Genomic DNA, 24,746 nt, shown 5'->3' with positions numbered 1-24,746 from the left:
GCAAAGTAAATGAAAGGAGGGAACTGATGAAACAAACATTGATTTTGTAGCGAAATGGGGTAAAGGATGCCTGGGAGTCAATTCCACTAGAAATGGGTCAAGAAGTCATTTGTGAAATACAGCATTAACAATGCTATAGATGGATCAAAGACAAATCAGCATCTGATGATGATTCAATAGACGGAGATAGTGATGACATCAAAGAACATTTCCACAATTCAATTTATTTGGACATTCCAGCAATGAAGAATTGGATTTGGAAGGATTTGACTGAGTCACTTTATTCTTAATTTAATAACTACTGGTCAATAAAAAAATCTTGTAAGTTGTTAAATGTTTCTTATGAGACACTTTATTCTTTTAATAAATAAAAGTGATTTCTTAAGTTATGTATCTTAGTATGATTTCACCTTTATTTCATAAGCACCCTAGGGTTTTACCCTCGACTTATCCACAGGTCCCAATTTTTATGTTTTGGGCCCAAAAATTACCAACTTATACATGAATATATACAGTAATTGAGATTGCTTTCACGACACCCTTAAAATTGAATATTTCTATTAACTTAAGTTCTGGAATCCAACAGCAAGGACACTAGCACTGTTGCCAAGAGGTTAGAGCCAGGAACATTAAAAAAAACAACCCTAAATAGGATGGTGGATGTCCTCTTGAAGCAAGTGAAGACAAAAATGGTAACAGAATTCAATAGGGCATGTACTAAATACAGGGGATCGCTACTGGCAATTTTTAATGATGTCACAAAATGCACTGAATAATAGTGATTGTACTAGGGCTGCAGTTATGACAATATATGGATGTGCTATTTTAGGTACAATCCCAGAACATCACTTCTGTAACTCAATCCTTTACCCACACATCATGTGTTAATAATGCACAATAAAATACACAAGATAAATTTGTATAGAATGGAAAGCAAGTTCATGCAGATTTTTCTGATATATATTCATTATGGATATCCTGAAAAGCTGTAGGGGTCAGTCCCATGCCAACTTTGGGAAGGCCCAAACTAGCTACTTCAGTATAGACCCAGTTCTATAAACATTTTTTGATAAAAGGACCCAATGAAGGCAAAATAAAATGTATATATTTATGAATGTAACAAAACTTAGGAAAAGAAAAGGGTTACAGACATTCAAATGAAATGAAAACAAAATTTAAGGACAGCTCCCATATACAAAATAGTTTTTGAAGTTACAAAATCAGAACTTTCAGCCCCTTGGCCAATCTTCTACAAATACAATACAAACCAAACATTGGTTTTCCTGCTGTCCACACTGATATGGTAAAAGTATACAATGGATTACTTAAGAATGAATTAAGCAGGATAAGACTGAAAACTCTTGCAAACAAACAATTCTTAATAGCAAATCATAAGTAAACAAAATGTTGAAACAATCTGTGAAATGTGTTTTTTGGGCATTTCCCTTCTAATAAAAAATCTGCATTCTGCCTAAAATTAGACCAGGATCATTCTCATCTTACATAATACACCAAATACAACTACCACTTCCTCATTCTGCTGGCTACAAGTTGCCTCCTCTGATCTAAATCTTTTCTTTTACACTTAAGTTGTAGTCTGGGTGTATATAACATTTTGCGAAAGCTGCTGCTACAGAATTTGAGATATTTAGTTGCATGAATGTAATGTCCCATGACGACAGGAAAGCCTCTAGATTCAAGGCTCTTCCTTGTCTAGCCTAGTGCAAGTAGCTACTTAATGGGGGCTTTTATTCCACCTTTTTAAGAACCCCAGCCATAAATAGCAGATGTTTGTCTTTCTTACAACTTTCAGAAGGAATAAAAACTAATCTAAAATTGAATCCCATAATAGTACTAACAACCATACAGTCAGAATATAAAGTTTACTTTTTAAATAAGCAGTGAGACTCGTACAAGGACCAACAGAGGAGCTGCTGGACACGTACAGTGCTGAAGAGAACTATTTCAGTTTTAATGGGAAGCTCACAAAAGGACAATCCATCTCTCTCCCATTCCATGTCACTGAACTTCTGCTAGCTAACTGGTGACAAAGGAAGATTGGTTCTTAACTACTAATTTTCGTTCGTGTAATACCACAGACCAGTAGGTTTATGCATCCCTACCAGAAGATGGAGGCAGATAAGAAAAAAAGTTTTGAGACACTGCTACTTAATCGAGAGTGCCACCTGTAGACCCTCAGTATTGACCTGGACCCAAGCCAGGATTAGAAACCTTCTCCATAACCGGGCGGACCGAACCATCCCAGTGTTAGATACCCTTGAACTGAAGACCCACAAACTCCAGTAGCCACAGTCACAACGCTTTATGCAACAAACAAAACAGTAAATTGAGAAAAACTACTGACATACTGAAAAGAGTACCAGAAATTCAATCTTTTGGAAGCAACATTGGGGCGGGCCTCTGGATTGAGCTGTGGTATTACAGGAAAGAAAATTAGCAGGTAAGAATCAAATTTTCCTTTCCTGTACATACCCAGATCAGTCAAGACCAGTGAGATGTACCAAGGCACTCCTACCCCAGGCAGGAACCTGAAAGACCCACTCTCACATACTTTCACCGAAAGTAGCAGTCTTGCGACCGAACATCCAGCCAGTAAAGCTTGGTGAAAGTATGAAGCGAACACCAGACTGCGGCCCTACAAATCTCCTGTGGAGATGCCAGTTGACACTCTGCCCAGGAAGCTGCCTGTGCTCTAGTCGAATGCACTTTCAGACCCATCAGGATGGTTTGACCCTTACAAATATAGGCCAAACAAATCACTTCCTTGAATCAATGAGCCAAAATAGCTTTAGAAGCTTTCTCTCCTTTCCTTGACCCACCGAACATACATAGGTGGTCCAACTGTCGAAAGAAATTAGTGACCTTTAAATAATGCAGCAGAGTGCAACACACATCCAAAAGATGTAGATCTCTACCCTCTGCTAAATCCAGATCCCATTCTGGGAAACCCAGCAATTCCACTGAGATTCACATGAAAGGCAGAAACCACCTTTGGCAAAAAAGGATGGCACTGTATGCAAAGACATTTGGTTGTTAGAAATCCGCAAATAAAGGATTGAGACTAGAAAGAGCCTGAAGCTCCAAAATCCGTCTGGTTGAACAAATTGCAACCAGAAAAACCACTTTCAACTTAAGGTTCTTCAAGGAAGAAGGGTACAAAAGATGCTTCACGTAACATCCAAAAGACCAATTCTAGAATCCAATCTGGACACGTCTTTCGCACCAGAGGTCGAACATGCTTCACTCCCTTCAGAAATTGGATGACATCAGGATGGGTTGCCAAGGACTTACTCTGTAGCTTACCTCTGAGACAATCTAAGGTAGCAACCTGGACACAGATTGAACAAAAGGTCAAACCCTTGGACAAGCCCTGCTGCAGAAAGGAAGAGCCCAAAACTGGAAGTGCTGGCCCAACACCTTGAACCGCAGAAACTTCTGGTGATCCTCTTGAATGAGGATAAGTAGGTAAGCTTCTGTCAGATCCAACGATGCAAGGAATTCTCCTTTGCAGACCATCGCAATTACTGTCCGCAACGTCTCCATCCGGAAACATGGCACCCAGAAGCACAAGTTTACCTTCTGCAAATCCAAGATAGGACGGAAAGTGCCCTTTTTCTTTGGTATGACAAAATAGAAGAAGGAGTACCTCCCCTACCTTCTTGGCAGCACTGGAACTATGGCCTCTAGGCTTAATAACCTTTGTAGAGTTCCCTCCACCATTTCCATTTTGTTTCAAGAGGAGCAGTGGGACTCCAGAAAGGCATCCCTGAGCAGACAAAACTTCTAAGGTGTAGCCATCTCTTATAACCTCCAGGATCCACCTGTCCAAGGTAACTTTGGCCCACTCCTCGTAAAAATAGGATAACCTGCCCCCTACCGCTTCCAGCAAGGAGTAGGCTACCCTGGCTTCATTGGGAGGTCTTATTACCTCAGACCCCCTGACCGGATCCACTTCTGGAGGACTTGCCGTGCCAAAAAGTCTGCTGATGACTCAACGCCTGTTTGGAACCCTAAGCAGAAGATCCCCTGCCGGACCAAAACCTCCTTGAGTCCTGAAAACGGGAACAGGATGGAAAAACCTTATTGATGATCTTATCCTCCAGCAGCCCGCTTCCCTTTGACTCCCCCAGGGACTTCATCAACTGGTCAAGATACTCCCAAAAAGGAGCTTCCCCTTGAAAGGAAGATTACATAGATAAGTCTTGGATCACATATCCGCTGACCAATTACGCAACCAAAGAAGTCTGCATGCCGCCACCACCAAAACCATACTTCTGGCCGAAGCATGGACCAAGTCATACAAGGCATCTGCCACATAAGCCACTCTAGTGTCCAGGTGAGCCGCCTGAATAGCGGAGAGCACAAGGGCCGAGGACTGCTCCTGCAGTTTCTGGATCCAGCACAAACAGGCATGCTGCATCATGCTAGCACATACCGCTGCCCGCAAGCTCAAAGCCAACACCTCAAACATGCCCTTCAGCTGAATCTCCACCTTGTGGTCCTCGGCATCCTTTAAAGCAGCAGATCCCGCCACCAGAATTGTAATCTTAGTCTCCGCAAATACCACTGCATCCACCTTCGGCTTCTTAAGGCGATCCGAATGGTCCTACAGCAAGGGGTAAAGCTTCGCCATCACCTTCCTGACTTTTAAGCCTGCGTCTGGGAAATCCCACTCCTGGCTAACCAGCTTTTTTAGGTATGGGAAAGGTACTGGCCGGTCCCTGCAGTCCATCCAGAACCGGATTGAAGCCCTCATTGTCCGACTCCTCCTGCATTAGCTTTACCCCCAACTCTTCCAACACTTGTGGAATAAGGGGCTGAAGCTCCTCCTTCTTAAACAGGCGGACCACTCGAGGGTCATCCTCTTCAGTCTTGGCCTCTCCAAGATCTGGGTGATCTTGGCTCACATCCGGGTCCGGAATCTGATCCCCCTCTGGATCCACTCCCTATAGTGAAGCATCATCCTGCATGTTGTCTGAATCATCCAGATCCCTGGAGTCAACTGAAGCGCTATGTAACCCCCAGGGCGTGAGGACGCACTCTACACCACCTGTTGGCACCAGCCTAGGTTGCTTGGGCAGTCTTGGTCTTGAGTCTCTCGATCTCCTCTTCCCTGCATGCTTTCTAGCCATGAAAAGCCTCGTGCATCAGCAGGACAAATTTGGGGCGGGGGGGAAAACCCAGCAGACCTTCAAAGCTCTGCTCGCGAAGGCTGGACTCTGAATCCGCTCCCTCCTCCTGGTTATCCCCTAGTTCCTGTCCCGCAAGAGAGAAAAGAGGAGGAGAATCCCTGACCTCTAGATCGGCTGAAGCCCCCTGCCTGCTCACCCACTCGATAATATCAGAGGAGACACCACCCCCCCCATCCCCCCCCCTTTTCTGCCTGCTGCGGACTCCTCAGATCAGGACGACCTTTTGCTCTTAGAAGCCTTCAGAGAAGATCCCTCCTCTCCTGCAGCACAGCCTGTGCAAAGGGATCGAGAATTCAAGTGAGCAGACCAGAGCCCGCAGGCCTTACAAATCTCTACATGCAGCTCGTCTGCTGTGAGGCCCACGAAAACGCTAGGCCGGCCACACATGAGACTGTCTCCTCAGCCGCGTGAAAATGCAAGCCCTTCACAGACACCACCGGCGTGCAGGAAAATAAAAACAGCACTAGGCTTTAAAGTCGCATACGTCTCTCACGGCGCACTGTCTGAGATTCCCTTGCTGGGGGAAATCAAAATTTACTCTGCCTCACTCGCTCTCTCCTACCTGAGGACCACGGAACAACTGGCTGGTCGACCGCCCCAGCACTGCAGCTACAGGCTGAATGTCCTGGCTCCTGTCAGTCTGCCTTTCTTGATTTTTTAACTTAAACTTCACAGTTAAAGGATGACTAAAGGGATACTTCCCTGAATGGAGCCAGTGGAATCCAGGAGGGGGACTTCGGGGTACCAAGATAGAGCAGGTCTCCTGGCTATCAATTTCCCCGGGAACAGCAGGCTACAACAGTCAGGGGTAACAAACCCCTCGATCGCCCGGCTCAACCCAAGGGATGGCCTAAAGGAGCAGAATCCAAATTTCCAAGTCTCCCAAATCAATCAGAACTGCAGGTATGCACCTCTGTCTGCTGGAGACAGAGAAATACTGAGGGACTGCAATTGGCACTCTCGATTTAAGTAGCAGTGCCTCAGTTTTTCTTCTCTGACTCCATCTGCTGGTAGGATGTATTAACCCACTGGTCTGGACTAATCAGGGTACGTACAGGAACTGGAAATTAGCTGCTCATTATTCAGCAATCAACACAGAACTGCAATTTCCTAATCTTCAGGATTATTTTTGTCGTCAATCCTCAATGCTTCTTTAGGGAAGAGATTTTAATTTTCGAGCAAACCATTGCACATTTGCTGTTTTCATGGACCAAATTATTTTTAGAAACCACACTGAAAGGAAAGTGGAATTTTTATTTTTTTACTTTGATTCAGCCTGTGAAAATGCTTTGCTGTAAGGATTAAAAATGTATGTAGCTGCCCACCCCCAAAGCAATAACGCTTACTGTAAACAAGCCAGAAAAGATTATATACTACACTGCATTAAAAAATGATTTTATTATACAGCTAAGCCTTAAAGCAGTAGACCCTACTGCTTGCACAAAAATTGTAGGAAGGAAGTGGCAGAGTAAGGAATAGGAAGTTAAAAAAAGGGCAGCAGCAAGAGACAAGAAATTAAAATCAGGCACTGAAGAAATTACTGGGACTCCAGAAAATACCAGCTGCTAAACTGTGGCATCTCCCACTCTGAGCACCCTCTGCCAACTGGTTGTGGGGCAAGTCCACCAACTGGATGCTGCTTCCAAAGGACCAACCCCAAGAGTGGAACAAAGGTGAGCAGGAGATACTACTGATTGCCACCTGACATTTTTATTCTATTTAAATCCTCAAGAGTTCCATATTTATATTTGCAGTAATATTAAAAAAAAAAAATGGAGGATATTGCTTATTGTTCCAGCATCACAATAACCAAGAAGATGCCCTGATGCTTTAAAAGTCATACACATACATTTTTATCCAGCCCAAATTTTGTTAAACAGAAATTCCCCTAAGCAACTCAGTGAAAATAAACTTGCTTAGATAAAGAGCAAACTTTTTCCTTGTACAAGTGGCAGCTGTATGCCTAACTTAGGCAGTGAACAGCAAAGTACAGTGGGAACTAAAAAAGTGTATATTAATCCCCTCTAACATCTTCTGCCTTTAAAAAAAAAAAAGAGCACTTCTGAAAAAAGTATCACTTCCAATTTCTTTATTAACTAGCGGTAACATTTGGAAACTAACCATACCAAACTACAAAATTAGCAAATATTTTTCAAATTTGTATAGAAAACATAAATTACTTTAAATTTCACCAAACTCATTTATTTAGTGTACCACTCCATCTTTAAAACAAAGAAAAAAAAATAGTGGCCCTGGAGAAAAGTCATATCAGCTTAAAAAAAAAATAGAAGGGAAGGGTGGGGTGGTGGGGGAGGGGGAGGGGGAAGAGATCCTTGCCTGACATACGATTATTTTATTCACTGTGTGGAGAGACATCTTCAACACGAGTCTTTATATTCCGTTCCCACAGCTTCTGGTTATCAGAAAATCCATGCTTGCCTTTGTTAAAAGAGTTTGGTCCTGCTGATGTTGGGGTGTCCCTGTTAAATCGAATGGAAGAAAATTGGTTAACCCCAGAGATTAAGGGGACTTAAACTCCAGGAGCCTGCCTCCCCCCTTTCACCCACTGAAAAACCCATTCTGCTTTTCAGGATAACCAGAATATATACATCAACCCAGCTCTTGAACCGACTGTATGCAAAATCTCTCTCATGCACATTCATCAAGGATAACCTGAAAACCAGGCACAAGGAATGGAATCAAGAATGCTTCATAGAAACGACGGAAGAAGAAGACCAAACGGCCCATCCAGTTTGCTTCAGTATTCATGATAAAGAAATATGGGGAGGTGGAAAAATATTAAGTGTTAGGAGCCAAGGAAATGTTATCTTTACTTGTATTTCCTTTGCTTAATTTGCCTGGATTTATTTTCTTATTTGGCCTTTATTTCTGCTTTTCCTTTCATTTTTATTTTTTGCTTTTCTGATGTTTAGGCATTCAGGTCACCTGGGATTTTTCCAGCCCTGAAGTCATAATGATATATGCTGAATTTTAAATCCTCATTTCCATTCATCTACTTCCTTTCAGGTATCTAAATGTGCTCGTATTTTTTTTTTAAGACAAATATCTTTAGACCTCATTAAGTGATCATGGCTGTACTACCTACCCAGAGTATTAACGTGTACATTACTTCTCCCTAAAGAAGCTTCCACAAAGGTTAAGCTGGTTTCTGCTAAATTTGAGCTACATTAAATAATTATTCCACACTAATGTATTTTTTTTAAACTGTGAAGCTTATTGGAAAAAAAAAAAAAGCTGCAGCACTTCAACTAATTAAAAACACATTTACTTACATTCCCATTAAAAAATTATCCACGTTGTTTTAAATTGCAGAAGTGCTGTAGCTGCTTTTTTTGTTTTTGAGACTACCTTCCAATGCTGTCAGTATCCATGGTCTGTAAGTTTCTCTCTCACTTTAGTGTTAAAAAAAAACAAACAAAAAAACCACCCAAACAAAAACGCTCATGTTGAAAAACTCATGATAATCCACATTGATTAGCTGGCAACTTAAATGTTTGAGGGTGGAATCTGATGAAACTGAGATAATCCCTGCATGTGTAGTTTTCACTTCCTCCCTTCTTTGATAATAGCAGCCTTTTCTTAATTAAAAAAAAACAAACCCCATCATGCAGTCAGCAAAATCAAACTAAAGGGGCTTGACAAGAGGAAACCGAACACGACATGGCATGCAACAGAGCAGAGAACAGAGGTGGTTTAAACATGCAGAATGCCAACAGCAAAGGCTTCAATGTTCAAGTAGGCAGCACAGATCCAGTCCGCTCCAAACCTTATTGACATTGTTACTAACACCTCATTACACTTCTAACAAATTATGGTAACTTTTATTGTTTCTAACATAAAAAGGACTGCTCTTCTACCTTCCAATGTTTTTCATGCGCATCTTTGCTTCTGGGGGCATCTCTTCTGGTTCACTCTGTTAAAAAAAAAATAAAAAAATTATATATATATATATATATATATATATATATATATATATATATATATGCTATAAATACAAATTAAAAGGCCTAACCAGAGACTGAAAATCTTCAGTTCCCAACTTAACTTGTACCCATCCATTAAGTCAATTTAATGCATTTGCATGGGCTCTTAGGGTCTTACATTTATGGTAGAGATACATTTTGCTTGCTGAGAGGAGAAATATCTTTAAAGCATATGGTTTTCTGTTTAAGAATAGGACAAAGCTGTTTTGTTTGTTTCTCTCACCCACCCCATCTCAAATCTGCATTTATACACTATTGCCGAATTAAGGAGCAGGAAAAAAATAACAGGAAGCAACTAGTTTTGGACAAGCAAGTGCAAAATAAATCCTCACTCAATTTTCAAAAGAAATAGGTCAATTATGTTTTAACAGAGTAAACAAATGAAGTCTAGTAGAATTTAAGAAATATTTATAATAAAGGGATGCAGACAGTGAGATGGGGGTTACCTGGTCTTTTATTTAACTCTTTTCTATACCGACATTCATGAAAAATATATCGGTTCACATAGAACAGGGGTGATAGAAACATTAACATTAACAAGCAAAGCTGAAGCAAAGAGGTAAGTTACAATGAACCTAGGGATACGAGAACTTGGAAGATGGAAAGTACTTTTGCACTAAGTATTTGCCTTTTGTGTAAAGTTCATATGTTTGTGCCTTATGCAAAGAGCTCTTGGCTCTCAGAGAACAAGTCTGATCACTGGAGGCTACAGTGACAGACCTGAAAGAGCTGAGGCAGAAACAACCTTCAAGGACACAGTAGAGCAGTCCTACCTTCACTCTAGCGGCCCTTATGCTGCTTTGGAGAAGCAAAGTTTCCAGAAGACCCTTAATGGCCTTGGCGTGGCAGGAATTGATCCGGTAGCTAGGACCTGCCCTCCAGGTGGGAAGGGACAGGACTGCCGTTATTATATTATGATTGGAGATAGTTGAGTGGCTGGTGGGTATAAGAACTGCTTGGTAACTTGTCTACCTGATAGGAAAGTAGCAGATCTCATGTCAGACAGAATTTGAGAATTCTGGGGAACAGCCCACTGTCATGGTTCATGTGGGTATCAATGGCATAAGAAAGTGTAGGATGGAGATTCTGGAAGTCAAATTTAGGCTTTTAAATAGAAGATTGAAATCCAGTAATTTGAGTAGCATTCTCAGAAATGCCATGGTGACTGAAGAATAGAGTGGTCAATCTAATGCCAATTTTTAAGACGGGATCCAGGGGTGACTTAGGAAACTATAGACCAGTAAGCCCAATGTTGAAGGGGAGAGTGCAAAATTGAAAATGCTTCCTGAGGATCATGAACCTGAGGTATCTCCAATGATCCTGGCGAATCCCAATGTGCAAATACGCCTCCATTAGATCCAGGGAAGCCAAAGACTCCCCATCCTAAAACGGGGAATTTTGAGGGCCACTTCCACCTTCTTCAGGTCTAAGATCAGACGAAATGTCCCTTCCTTATTCAGCACCACAAAATAAATTGAATACTTTCCCATCCCCCCTCTCCTCCTGGGGGACAGGAACGATGGCCCCCAGCATTCTTAGCCTTTGGTCTGTTGAACGATAAGTTTCTTCACTGGTGAAACACAGGGAGATACCATGAACAGGCTTCTTAGCAGCCGAGCAAATTCTAAATCATAGCCTTGTTCTATCATGCTTAAAACCCACTGTCCTGATGTGGATCTTGACCCTCTCCTGATTAAGGAGTGGGTCAGCCAAGCTTCATTGTGCGGATTTGGCTCTGCTAGGCCCTTGGCCGGAACAGTCTCAATTCACTCTGCATCCACGAAAGGACTGGGACCAGGACTGAAACCTCCCAGAGGTCTGCCTCTGGCCTGCGCCCAGAGCCCTGCTCTGACAAAAATATCTTTGGCCTCAAAAAAAAAAAAAAAAAAAAGAGAGCGAACCAGCAGAAAACATTTTGCCTCTTTAGGTTTGCCTTCTGGTAGCTTGTACACCTTATCTCCAAGCTGCTTTATCAACTGCTCCAAGTCCTCTCCAAAAAGGAGCTTGCCCTTAAAAGGGAGTGGCCCAAGCTGTGCTTTTGATGAAACAGTCGCCAACCAGCTTCTCAACAAGAGTATCCTAGCTGATACCGAGGAGACCACTGTCATAGAAAAGGTGCGAATAAGATCATATAAAGCGTCAGCTCCGTAGTCTACCTCTGCTTTTAAGCACTCCACCTGCTCAGATTCCTGGGGTGAGAGATCCCTGGCACTCTGTAACTGCTGCACCTATATCAGGCTTGCCCGAAGCATAAAACTGCTACACAAAGGAGCATGGATGCCCAGAGCAGAGACTTCAAAAGTCTTTTTCAGGTGCACTTCAAGCATCCTGTCATGCAGATCTTTTAGAGCTGCTGCGCCAGCTACTGGAATGGTGATTCTCTTAGTAATCGGCACCCTTAAGAGCACTAGGGTCTCCTCAGGCAAAGGATAAATCTTATCCATAGCCCTACTAACCTTAAGACCAGTTTCCGGAATTTCCCACTCTCTAATCATCAATTGCCTGACCATCCTATGGAAAGGAAAGGTTCTGGCCAGGCCTCTCAAATCAGCCATGACTGGATCAACTGTGTCCTGGTCTGGCTCCTCCTGCAGAACCACTATTCCCAACTCCGTCAGGTGGTGCGGAATCACAGGACCTAGCTCTTCCCTCTGAAACAGGCGAACGACCTTAGGATCATCCCCTTCCATGGCCGGAATCTTTCCAGGCTTTCCCTCTGATCTGCATCACTGTTGGGAAGAGAGACACTGAGGGGACTATCTCCCGAGGGCAACCCCTGGTTGGACTGACGAAAATTCATCTGCAGTCCCCTGCATCGCCGGACCTCTAACCTTACAGATCCTTGTGGCCCCTGGTGACTCCGACAACCTGGGCACCTTTTTGGGCAGACCCTCTGGGGCCCTGCATCTGGAGGAGCAACTTGGCTTGGCCTGACTGGCCAGATATGCTTTGTGCAATAAAAGAATAAAAGCCAGAGAAATCCCCCTCCAGGGGGATCAGGATCCTCTCCTGACTGCCCCTGGGCCTCCTCGGGGCTACAATTAGTCTGCAACAGCACTGGCGGGAGATCCTCTCCCCCTGCTGCTCTCTCCTGTAGCCATGAAAGTTTTCAAGATGGCCACCGTTCCCAAACTTATCAGGGACGGTCAGCCGCTGGCAACCTGCCAGGGTTGCGCTTAGATGTTGCTGCTACAGATCCCCACAAAGAGCACGCTCCACCAGAGAGGCAGTGGGAACACGGCCTGCCCATGGAGAGCCGAAGGCAGTGCTCCCTGCACATGGAGCAGCAGCTCGCATGCGGCATGGCCTGGCATGCCTAACTGCGCAGCAGATGCTGGAGACAACAAACAGGATCAAGAGCCATGGGACCAACTCAGCCTGAGCACCTTGCCTTCGCCTGCCTCCAGCAATGGGAGGAACAGTGGAAAAACCAAGTACAGCTTTTTTTTTTTCACTTTTTTCTTTTGTTGTTGAAACTTTACTAAACAAGAAAGAAAAAGAAAAAACGTTTACTGAAGAAGGGTGGCAGAGGCTTCCCACAATCCTCGCTGAGGGGGAGGGAGCCAGACCACTGACTGTCACCCCTGGCCTATTCAAAAGAGCAAATGTGGGATCCCCAACCTCTTCTCGTCCTTAACCTGCTACCAGGAGGGGTGGTCCCACCAGGACCTGCCAACCTCCTGGGAGGAAAGTCTGAATAAAGTCCAAGAATATCCCTAGTACTACTTTACTTTTTTTTCTTTTTTATAAACTAGAGTACAGAACTGCAGGTTTTGCACCACCTCCATCTTCTGGAGACAAAGAAATACTTAGGAGATGCAGATGGCACATCGGTTCAAGAGGTGGTGCCTGTGAAATTTTCTCTGTCTCCATCTGCTGGAAGGGAGGCAAAACCCAGGAGTCTGGACTGATCTGGGTTTTGCAAAGAGAAGTCACATCTTACCAATTTATTAGAATTCTCTGCACGGTGAGCCGGTTAATACAGAGTAGCTGGATTTTCACAGATTTCCACTTGTGAAAATATACTCACATTATATAGTGTGCATTAATCAGTTCAATGGGCACATTAAGCAAATACCTTAAGCCTTAAAAACTTTGCATAAATGCCTCACACGGTGGCATGTTCCTGCATTCTAGTTACCCAGAAAAGCACACCTGTTGGTAGTTTCTAAGGACATCATTGATCTGAAAAACCGCTCAATTGCATTTGACTCTCCACACAAACATTTACTAGGGTGCTCCAGCTTTATAAAGAAACCCATTTACACACACCATTTTATAATAATCTGGAAGATAACACTTCAGGTTAATTCTACTCTGCTCTGCTAAAACAAACAGTCAACACTGGAATCAGCTTTCTGCAGTGATACCAGATTTATTTGGCTTTTTAATTACTGTCCCTATGCACCAGCTAGGAAATATTTTTTGCATCTACTAAGGTCAGAAAGGAAGCAAGCTACTGCTTAGTTTAATTGCTATTATATAAGAGAAAGGTAAAACACATTTTCAAGGAGTTTAACTCCAATGCACACGACTCACATCGTCATCTTCATTGAAAACTGCTGCCACGGAACTGGTTTTTGGAGCCATGCTTGGAGCAGCTTCTTTAGGTTTCTGAAATGAGAAGCTGAATTCAGAACGGCAGAAAAGAAGGATAAGGAAAAGCCTGCACTTTTCTGCTTTAATGCAAATTTATTGGATGGAAATCTAAATCATAAATCAATGCTGCTTAGCTTCCATTCTTTTAATTTAGTAAAAACTGTTTAGGTTATAAAGAACATCTTTTATTTGGTCTGGAACCATTAGTGTGCCTTCGTGGTGTACAGATGTCTCCTCATTGACTTTTTTAATTTTTAGAAACATCTTCACCTTTAGAACCCACACACAGCAATCTGTGGGTTTACCCACCCTGTACAGCAAAAGTTGAAATGAGTTTCTGGTAATTGTTCCCAATGCACATTCTCCCTCCCCTGTGGTAGCTTACACTTCCTGAGCTGCTCTCTAAGGTGACCTGGCTAAGGGAAGAGAATGGCCAGGAGTGGAGGAACATGAAATGAAAGAGTGGGCAGTAGCATTTCTATGTATTTCACACAAAAGAGTTATGTCTTGCTAAGGGTATACAGCATAATAAAATAGTATCATTTACTCAATGGAGAACAGTCTCATTTCTTTGGAAACTTTTTAAAGTTGCAGCATGAGCAAAAATTAAACAGAAGTAGGTTGATAGTAAATCCAAATAATTAAGATTCTATTTTTTGTTCTGGCTGCTATCATGCAGGCATCACATTTATGCATTATGAAGTGTGAGTAGAGCAACGATAGTCAAAAGATGCATGCAGGGAAGGGGGATTTTGAAAACTAGAGTCATGGCAATAACTGCACAACTCTAGGAAAATATAAAAAGTAATAACATGTATTAAGTCTAAAGAGAGACTCAGATCTAAAAAGGTAAGCGTCCGAGTCATTAAAAACAAGGAAGTTAATACATTGACGGGCCAATACCATAAAAGTGCGCTCGGCTGAGCACACTGTTTTACCCGCAGTTAGACGTGTGTCCACTACCCCTTATACAGTAAGGGACGTCAAAAACATGTATCCAAATCTCCCCCCCCCCCTCCCCGGGCCATTTTTAAAGATGGTGCGGGCCATCCAGTGCTCCTACCATGTGACAGGGGCTGGCCAATGGCACGGATACCCTGTCACATGGTAAGGACAAAGGGCCATCGGCGCCATTTTGATTAGTGGCAGCCGACGGCCCGAGAGCGGGAGATCACTCCCAGGATCCCCACTGGACCACCAGGTACCTGTAAAATGTTTTTCTGTACACCCTCCAACTTAATATCCTAGTAATATTAAGTGAGAGGAACCAAAAATGTTAATTAAAAAAAAAGTGCCAGCTAGTCAGGTTAGGAAAAGATGCTCCATGGCTGTCAGCAGGTTCAGAAAACCAAACGGTCGTAAAATTGAGCGACTGTTTTCTGAACCTGCTGACAGCCACCTCTCCTGGGCCAAGGAGGCGCTAGGGATGAGTAATCATCCCTAGCGCTTCTTTTAGCACAACCCCTCATTTAAATACAAGATTCCACGCCCAGGAGAGGTGGCTCGGCGCATGTTGGGAGAGCGGGCGCTCAACACCGCGTGCCCGTTTTCCTGAAAAGCTTACTGAATTGGCCTGTGAGTAAGCAAGAACCACTCACAGTATTGGGTATGGCACATGAGCACAGAATATTTCAGAATGACCTGATCAAATTGCTATCCCCACCCTCAAGGGACTTGTTCCACAACCTGATACATGGACAGTATTTTTGACCTTAGAAGTGTGTTGATTCAAAAAAATAGAAACCACCTTCTCCGTGAGAAAAATTGACTATCAATTCCAATATGCAGTTTAATCCATGCAGAAGATGAAGCATGCATTATCTGGGCTCCTCTTAAATAGATAGAGAGAGAGAGAGAGAGAGAGCGCAAGAGCAAAAGTAACAAGCACTGAGTTATGACATATTCTTCTGCTCAACTTACATTTGCTCCCAGTTTGATGGATATCGTTGACTGCTTCTTTACTGCCTGACTGCCTCTGGTAAATCCAAACTTGGACATTTTGGTAGGGGCAGGTTTTGTGCTGAGGTCTTCCATTGCTGATCGCTTCTCAGCGCTGCGACTTGAGCTTTCCCCTCCATTGCTGGAAGAAACAGTCTTAGTTTTCACAGATTTTTCTGCCTCTTCTTCAGGTCCTGGTGAAGTCGAAACAACTTACCAAGATGAGCAATTTTTTTTTACCGAGCAGATTGATTGGAGCAGCAGCCTCACAAAGTCCCGTTAAAAGGGTAGGGTACCTCTGCAGCTCTGCATTTACTGACCAAGCAGTCTCTTCCACTGTTTGTTAGATATAGCAGACACAGCAGCAACTAAGAACATGGTTCACTGTGGAAGGGACTCTGCAGAATCAACTAGTACAATACACATCTTACTCCTACAATTAATTCCACTTATATGCACATTTACTCTTAAGGAATTACTTTTCAGTCTCAAATTAGCTAGCGAAAGATACTGAGTAATGCCTTGTATAACATGAGAGAGAATCTCAGATTGGACATGATCATGAATGTGAACAAGTCTGTCAGCCACAACTAGTGCATATGGATGCATATCAAATAAATACTTGAACAATTTTTCAAGATTCAAGGCATGTACATATAAGAGGAATTCATTGTATATTAAAAACAAAACTATTAATCAGTACAGCAAGAAGTTTCTCTGTGTGTTCATTTTATATATGAGAAATTAATGCTAAAAAAAACTAAATTATCTTACTTAACCAGACTGATGAGATCTAAGTAGCAATTTGACAGTGTATTAAGACTTCCCAAACTAAGTTTCATCCTTCTGCACAGAAACTACAAGGGTTACTTCATAAGCCAGCCCAGCAGAGGAATCAAACCCAGATTTGATTCCTCTGCTGGGCCCGGCGGTAGAAACGGGCAAAAGGAGGCACTAGGGACACTAGCGCATCCTTTTGACCCAGAGCGGCGGCTGTCAGCGGGTTTGACAGCCGACGCTCAATTTTGCCGGCGTCTGTTCTCGAGCCCGCTGACAGCCACAGACTCGGAAACTGGACGCCGGCAAAACTGAGTGTCTGGTTTTCGGCCCGACAGCCGCCGGCCCAATTTACATTTTTTTTTCTTTTTACACCCTTCGGGACTTCCGACTTAATATCCCTATGATATTAATTCGGAGGGTGCACAGAAAAGCAGTTTTTACTGCTTTTCTATGCACTTCCCCGGTGCCGTCAGAAACTAGCGCTTACCTTTGGGTAGGCGCTAATTTCTTAGAGTAAAATGTGCGGCTTGGCTGCACATTTTACTTTCTGTATCCCTCGCGCATACCTAATAGGGCCATCAACATGCATTTGCACGTTTAGGGCGCTATTAGGTGCCGCGGGTTGGACGCACATTTTCCGCCCCTTACTGAATATGCGGTAAAGGAAGTTGCACATCCAAGAGCAGACTAACAGTGCACTCCGTCGGAGCGCACTGTACTGTATCGGCCTGACAAACAGCAAAGTGAGAAAATATTAAACACATTTGCAGCTTGCCATTTACAAAAATGTTATCATTAAATAGTTATTGTTATGCATGAAAACTATTATATCTTTTACTAACGGTGAGGGAAACAAAAATATTACCCTGTTAGTCCAACCTTCTGGTAGTAAACATTGGGAGGAGTGTGAAGGGCTGTTCTCAATTACTGGTCTTTGAGTCATCACTGTCCTTGCATCTGCCTACAAGTTCTCAAGGGGGGCCCCCCCCAATACTACAGGTTGTTTTCTCAACTTTGTTTTGTGTGTTACAAACATCTCAATCTCATTATCCTTTAGATAAAGTTGAATACCACATCATAAAACATGTGATGGAGAGGAGGATGGAAGCAACTGTACATAAAGTGAAAGGAATGTGACATTTGGGTCTTTCACCAGCATTCTTAGAAATTAAAAAAAATATTTTGTACTCAAAAGGTAATGCTACAAAACTACATTAATATCCTATACTTGCTTAAACAGTATGGGGCCAATGCAATTAAAACACACTGAAAGCGGGCGCTGAGTGTTCAAAAAAATGTAGATAATGTATTACATCATCACAGCCTTACTTCTCTCAGGCTCATTTTCCCTTATGCTCTTTCCAGGTTCCTCGTCACCCCAACAGATTCTTCCCCTTAAATTCATCTCTCTCCCACCCCCAGAATCCTTTTCATCACCTCTCCCTTCTAATAGCTTGATACAGTATTATACGGGCTGAGGAGAGGCAGTATAAGCCTGTTCGCATGGGGGTGGGGTGAAAGAGGAGCAGCAGAGACTAGGAGAGCAGCTTACTGTTATCACCCTGCTATCGGCCTGCCAAGGTGGAAAGTAGGCGGCGGGAAAGCTCTACTGCTGGACGAGGAAAAGTTAGAGGTCATGTTCGGCACTTCTTTTACCAAGAGGGATGTCGTGTACTCTGCGGATATCGTCAGGGACTGCCCTAACTACCGAATAACCCGTAGAACTGCAGTATTACACAGCTCCCTGGATATAGGGAGGGGGACGGACGGACATTGTGAAGACTTCTGCTACTCTTCCCTTCCGCGCGGACAGGCAGCGTATGCCCTGGAAAAGGGATGCAGGCCGCGTCACGAGCGGCCGGTTATGGCGCAGAGAGGCGGCCTACAAGGGAACAGCGGGGAGCCTGCCGCCCCTCACAGAGGAGGCCCCACGCCTCTCCTCACCCCTTCCCTTCCTTTTCCTGGCGTCCCCCGCCCACGGGAGAAACCGAGAGATAGAGAAAGGAAGGGCCGCATCACCTCTTTCCGCTTCCTTCTGCGGTTTCGACTCTCCCGATCTGCACTCCGCCATTATCGCCCAGCTCAGGCAGGCCGCGCAGCCGTGACGTCACAGCGTCAGCACACGCGCCGTCGCCGTCGCCCCACGTAATCTGCGCAGCGCTTTCTCCCCCAGCCTGGTGTCAATGGCGGATTTCCGGCTCTCCCAAGCTTATATACGATGCCCAGCTTGCGCTGCTTTATAAGAAACTCAAAACAAGCAGCAAGATGCGGACTATTTGTTGCTGAGCGCACCCAAAAATTGAGCGTGAGGCATAGAAAAACTAGCTTCCAGCACCACCCCAAGGTTTAGCATAAAGGGTATCAATCTGATTACTTCATGAGCTGCATTTCAATTTCTCTGCCTTTTCCTCATCATCCCCTTGCTTCGGTTGGGTGTTTGCGGTAACACACCTCCCAACTCTGTTCCTGCTACTCAGAGAGTATGATAGTAGACTGAATAGAAACAAGACCAGCTAATCTCTAACTTTCCCCTTACGTCTTTGTCTCAGCTTCTTAACTTTCTATCAATTATAAAGCTGATTTTGATAGGCAAAGATGGTATTTCATAATGCACTGGAAAATCTCTGATAGTTGTAGCTAGGTCAAGGTCCCAAGGTTTTCCCATCAGATTTTCTATGGGAACAAATACATGTTTGAGAATCTGTTCATCAAACATAATTGAAAGGTGCAGAGAGATGATTTATGCTGATTTTTATACAACAATGTAGTTTGGGGGACCATATACTAGGTCGTGCAGCCAGACAAATAAACTGCAGATTTTAATAGTAAGATTAATTTCCTATTGTTCCCGCCCAGATGTAAGATGGCCCAAGTTTACCTAGCTAATAACTGTTAATGGATTTGTCCTCTAGAACCTTGTCTACACTTTTTGAAAGCCAGTTCTGCTACTGGTCTTACCTATATATCCCTAGCAACAAATTCCACAGGTTAATTGTCCATTGACTGAGCAAATACTTTCTTAAATTTGTTTTAAATCTGCTACCAGTTAGTTTTTGGGAATGTCCCCTTCTCCTAGTATTACATGAAAGGATAAATAATGTTCTCCTAGTAAATTACTCCATTCCAACCGCTTTAGCCTCGCTTCATGAGGCAGCCAATCAGACTGATACCAGTAAGCTATAATTCCCCACAAAACAACTGGGACAGTAGCAAAAGGTATTGGTCATCAAGTGCTGTCCAGCAAGGCCACTGAGATACAGGAAGCCAACAGCCTTACTAGTTCAGGTAGCAATTTAGTTTGTTACTAAGCTTGGTGAAAAGACAGGGTGGGGGTGGGTGCAGGATAAGTAGGGGATCTTGTATGATCCTCCTAATACCTAGAAATCCTAGCTGAAACAAGTGCTCATGTAACTGGATCTGTCTGACAGGCTGTACAGGGAACCTAGGAAACCAGATGTTCAGGCAACAGCTGCAATGATAGAATTCAGTAGCATGGGATCTTCTCAGTGGTTGGGTACTTGCCAGGTTCTTGTGGCCTGGTTTGGCCTCTGTTGGAAACAGGATGCTGGGCTTGATGGACCCTTGGTCTGACTCATCATGGCAATTTCTTATGTTCATATGTTCTTAACTAGCAGCTGGTTCCGTCTGGCAAGCTGGAAGTATATTAAAAACAAAGTCCAACTTTGGAAAATAGTAGAGCTGGATCTCTCTGACAAGCTATGCAAAGGACTAGGAATAGCCATGCTAGTACTGATAGCTTTTAAAATAAGTATAAAGCTTTGTGATAAGACATGGGAGGGAAGCTAGGTGTGAATGAAGTGGGGGATCTTGTAATGCCCATGATGACAGTACAAATGCGAGAAGGTGAAAACTGTCCTAGATATTTTGGCCCAGCCATAGTCCATCCAATTCTATCTCACAGAATTTACAACTATAGTTTTTTCACATCTTCAATTTGCACAGAATAGAAGCTTAACAGCTTTGCAATGCCCCTTTTATGAGTGCTGCATTTTTCTTGCTTTCTACAAGTTGCAGAAAAAATAATATTTTAGTCTACTTTCTAAAGAGAACATTTACGAGATCACCATGTGCATGCGTCCTCACATATCCACCTCTAATAATTTTGTGTTTTTTATCCTATCCACACCAAATTGATAGGATGTATTAAGGGATCCAAGGGGATTCTAACTGGGATATTTTTTTAATCCACATATAAGTGCATTCCATTTTGGGGGGGGGGGGGGCTGTTTTGGGTTTTGTTTAGTTTTTTTTACAATGAACTAAAAGACCGTGCTGCCAAGAATCTTTTACTAAGAGACCAGCAGAGGAAGACTATACTATACTCACTAGCACCTTTGCAAAAAATATTTTTGTAAACTGCATAATCTTACAATAGTAGCAGCTTCTAAGGAAGAGCACATGGTCTAATATTTAGAGTAATGGACTACAATCCCAGACACCTAAGTTCAAATCCTGCTGCTTTGCTTAAGTGGATACCCAAGGTAAAGTGCCACTTTACCTTGGGTATCCACTTAAGACTGTAAGCCCTTCAGGAAGGGATTCATTATTCCTGTAGATCAGGTAGTGTAGTTAAAACAGTAAGCATCTCATTTGCCCAGTAACAACAATTTGTTTTCTTTCAATTACTAGATTTTGAAGATTCAATTAGATTCTTACCTGCTAATTGCCTTTCCTGGAATCCTCACAGACCAGTGTACTGTTGGGATTCTCCCTAACAGCAGATGGGGTAGAGCGCTTGATTTCTCTCTGTGACATCAGCTGTATATAGGCTAGCCCAGAAGTGAGATTATCAGTAATCTTTTGCCAAAGCTTGTTTCTTCCTTGTTCTCTTGTATGTGTCTTCTCCATTTATCTATTTATTTATTTAAGTTATACATCTATGAGAAGTCAGAGCCCCTTTCTTCTGCCCCTTCCCCAGGGTCCACTACCTTCTTGTTCCCTGGCCTGCTCCCCTTCCCCATCTGTATAGGGATGACTGTAGGTCCCAGGCATTGGGGTGAGCTCATTATCTCAACGAAAAGAATAGCCTAATGGCCTAGACGATTTTCTGCCCATCTTTAAAGCAACAATAATTTCATAAAGAACAACAAAAAAAGATGATAAAACAAGTAGAGAATCCCTCTGTTTATTCCTCCCCCCAACAGCTCCCCTCTACTGTGCCCTTGACCCGCAAGCGCCACTCTGTAATCTTATTTAGGCCTTGCTTGACCTACCCTGTGTGTTTAAATTTTTTTTCCCCTTTGGTGGAATTTAGACTGGTCTGTCAGGACCTCAGGAAAAGCAATAGGCAGGCAAGAATCTAACAACCTTCCTGATCATCCTGCCAGACCAGTGTAGTCTTGGGACATACTAAAGCCCCTTATTTTGGGTGGAGGACCCCCCATGGCCAACCTAGTTTCCCTTTTCTCATGCAAATTCCATCTATAAACTGGTCTACATTTGAAAAAATGTTTTCCACTGACCTAATTATTTTTGCTGATTTTACCCAAATGAAAGGTGCTTATTCCAAATATGAAGTTAAATATGCAATACGTCAAATTTTTTCACAAATGATAAATGTTTGATTAAAGATTATAAAGTTGAATATCAAAGGTAATAAGTTCTGAAGAAGCGATAGAACGTAATATATTTGTTTCATGCAAAAAACGAGTCTATCGTCTAACCAAGAGAGCAATTGTTGTGTAAATTTTAATTGTTACAGAGAAATTTTCTTTTTGGATGCTCTGGAATAGTTATGATCAGGGCCGTCACGCTGTAAACACCAGCAGTAGTCTGCCATCATGTTTGTGTTCCATCTGCCTTGCTATCTATGTTCCATGGTCTTAGTGTCTTGATGGAAGCGTTCTCCTCGTTCTTCACTCATAGCTCCAAGATTTGAGGGGAAGTAGTTCAGGTGGCTATCAAGGAAATGCAATTTGACATTCATGTTTGCTCCCAGTCTTTGAAAAATCAATAAATTTTGATTAACTAAAAAGTTATAATTTTGGCCCTAAAGTTGCCAAGAAAGTCTATAACCACGTCAGAAAAATCAGACCAAGCATCCTTTTCTATGGTTTTCATGGTGTTGAGGAATTCTCTGTCTTTGATTAGAAGCCTAATTTGCAGATCATCAAATATGCCAACTTTTAATTTCTCATGTGAAAGAGCAGGAAATTTGGTACACAGGTACTTGAAGCACTCACCATCTTGATCCAAAGCCCTATCGAACTGTTTCATGAGTCCCAATTTTATATGCAATGGGGGGAAGCAACACTTTGAGGATTAACAAGTGGTTCATTCTTAATATTCTTTTCACCAATCTTAAATTTCTCTCTAGCGGGCCATTCTTTCCTTGTATAATGTTCTGCCTTTGCTCCGCTATCCCAAAGGCACAAGAAGCAAGGAAATTTTGTGTAACCGCTTTGTTGTCCTAGAAGCATCGATATAACCTTGTTTAAGAAGCAGTCTTCTTATTGGTAATACCGATTGCATATTCAGCATTTCTTTTTGCGTATTCAGCATGTCTTTCTGCGCATTATCTTTTTGCATATTCAGCATATTTAAATAATAATGTTACATTATTGCTATAAGAGTTAATGAGTAGACAGCGTTTTGCGGAAAAACTGGACGTGACTGGAGGAAACGGATGTGAGTTTTGGATTCAGCACACTAAAATACATAGAGATCACATGTTATCTTGTAGTCAGCAAAATTGATGTAGACCAGTGTAATGTCTTGTTGAACAAATGCATCGCTGCCCAGGTGGCTGCTTTGCAGATATCTATTGGCGTTATTGCCCTATATTCTGCCCATGATGCTGCCTGCGCCCTTGTGGAGTGGCATCTTAGCCCCCTTAGTACTGCCTTTCCCCTTTATTTATTGCAATTGTTTCCTTAATCCATCTGGCAATAGAGGCCTTGGTTGCTGCCTCTCCTTTCTTCTGACCTACAAACAATACAAAAGTCTATTTTATCTTCTGAACTTATTTATCACTTGCAGGTACCTCAGCAGTACTCTGCAGACATCCAGGGACTTCAGGCCTGTGCATTCCCCTACATACTCTTTTTTTCCTAAAACCAGGAATGGCTTGATTAATGTGGAAACTAGACAGCACCTTTGGTAAGAAGGCCAGAAGTGGCCCGAATGTTACTTTTCCTTGGAGGACGACAAGTATGGGTCCCTACATGACTGTGCCTGTAACTCAGACATCCTTCTAGCTGAGCAGACTGCTACGAGTGTCACTGTCTTGAGCATCAGGTCCTTTAGGAAGATTTTCTTTAGTGGTTCAAACGGCAGGCTGGTCAGTGTTCTCCGGACTAAATTCGGGTCCCGAGGTGGTACCACCGGTTTGTGCAGCGGGCAAATCCATTTCGGCCTCTTTAGAAAGTATACCACATCTGGGTGGGCTGTGACTGACCTGCCCCTGAGGTAACCCCTGCCATATGGACCCTTAAAATATTCATTGCCAGGCACTTGTCTAGGCCCTCCTGCAGGAACTCTGGTGCTTACACCTTTCTCTGAGCAATGCTTCTTCCTTTGCACCTGGTTCCAAAGATTTTCCAAATTTGTCCAAATGTTAATGACATAGTGCTTTCCTGGCCTTCAGCAATGTGATGATTACTTGGCTTGAGTATCACCTTTGCTTGAATCTTTTCTTCTCAATAGCCAGGCCATGAGAACCTGTGTGAGTTCTTCATCACCACCAATCCCTGTTTGAGATGTGCTGGGACCACCCCCAGCCTAATGAGTTCCACCACGGTGTATCCTACCAGGGTCCACATACCTCTGTCTCCTTGGCCAATCTGGTGCCACCAGGATAACTTAGGCCTAGTGTAACATTAACCTTGTGATAACCCTGCCAACCATTGGCCAGGGTGGGAATATATACAACAGCTCGATCTTTGACCACTGTTGCATTAGCACATCTACACCCCTGAAGCCTGTTTCCTTCCTGCGACTGAGTAAATTCCTTGCCTTGGCATTCTCTTGTGGCCATCAGGTCCCACTGCCGAGTCCCCCAGGTTCTTATCACTAGGCTGAAGGCCACCTCCACCAGTTCCCATTCTCCTGGGTCTAACATGTGGCAGCTGACAAATTCTGCCTGGATGTTGTCTTTCCCTGATGTGTACTGCCGAGACTTCCAAGAACTCTGCCTCCATTGCAATTATTAGGGCTGTCTCCTCTGCAAGCTGCTTATTCTTTGTTCCTCCCT

At 43.1% G+C, this 24,746-nt stretch overlaps 1 protein-coding gene across 1 annotated transcript; it reads right to left on the bottom strand.

Moving 5' to 3' along the window:
* Nucleotides 1-1,083: 1,083 nt before the first annotated feature.
* PCNP (PEST proteolytic signal containing nuclear protein) lies at nt 1,084-18,710 on the bottom strand. Its single transcript, XM_029577963.1, has 5 exons — nt 18,554-18,710; nt 15,737-15,948; nt 13,757-13,831; nt 9,092-9,147; nt 1,084-7,693 (listed from the first exon to the last, which is right to left on the bottom strand). The coding sequence occupies exons 1-5, from the start codon at nt 18,603-18,605 to the stop codon at nt 7,567-7,569; spliced, it is 522 nt and encodes a 173-aa protein (XP_029433823.1). The 5' UTR covers nt 18,606-18,710; the 3' UTR covers nt 1,084-7,566.
* Nucleotides 18,711-24,746: the final 6,036 nt, after the last annotated feature.

The sequence above is a fragment of the Rhinatrema bivittatum genome, chromosome 15, assembly GCF_901001135.1.
Source record: "Rhinatrema bivittatum chromosome 15, aRhiBiv1.1, whole genome shotgun sequence".
In the NCBI taxonomy this organism is placed as follows: Eukaryota; Metazoa; Chordata; class Amphibia; order Gymnophiona; family Rhinatrematidae; genus Rhinatrema; species Rhinatrema bivittatum.
Note: the sequence above shows the minus strand (reverse complement) of the source record. Positions and strands in the feature narration are given on the sequence as shown.

Excerpts from the sequence above, each read along its gene's own strand:
- PCNP (XM_029577963.1), bottom strand. The coding sequence starts at position 18,605 with ATGGCGGAGTGCAGATCGGGAGAGTCGAAACCGCAGAAGGAAGCGGAA. Across the intron at positions 13,832-15,736 it reads CCATCAAACTGGGAGCAAAT|AAACCTAAAGAAGCTGCTCC; the intron begins GTAAGTTGAGCA and ends TTCTCATTTCAG. Across the intron at positions 7,694-9,091 it reads CGCATGAAAAACATTGGAAG|GGACACCCCAACATCAGCAG; the intron begins GTAGAAGAGCAG and ends TCGATTTAACAG.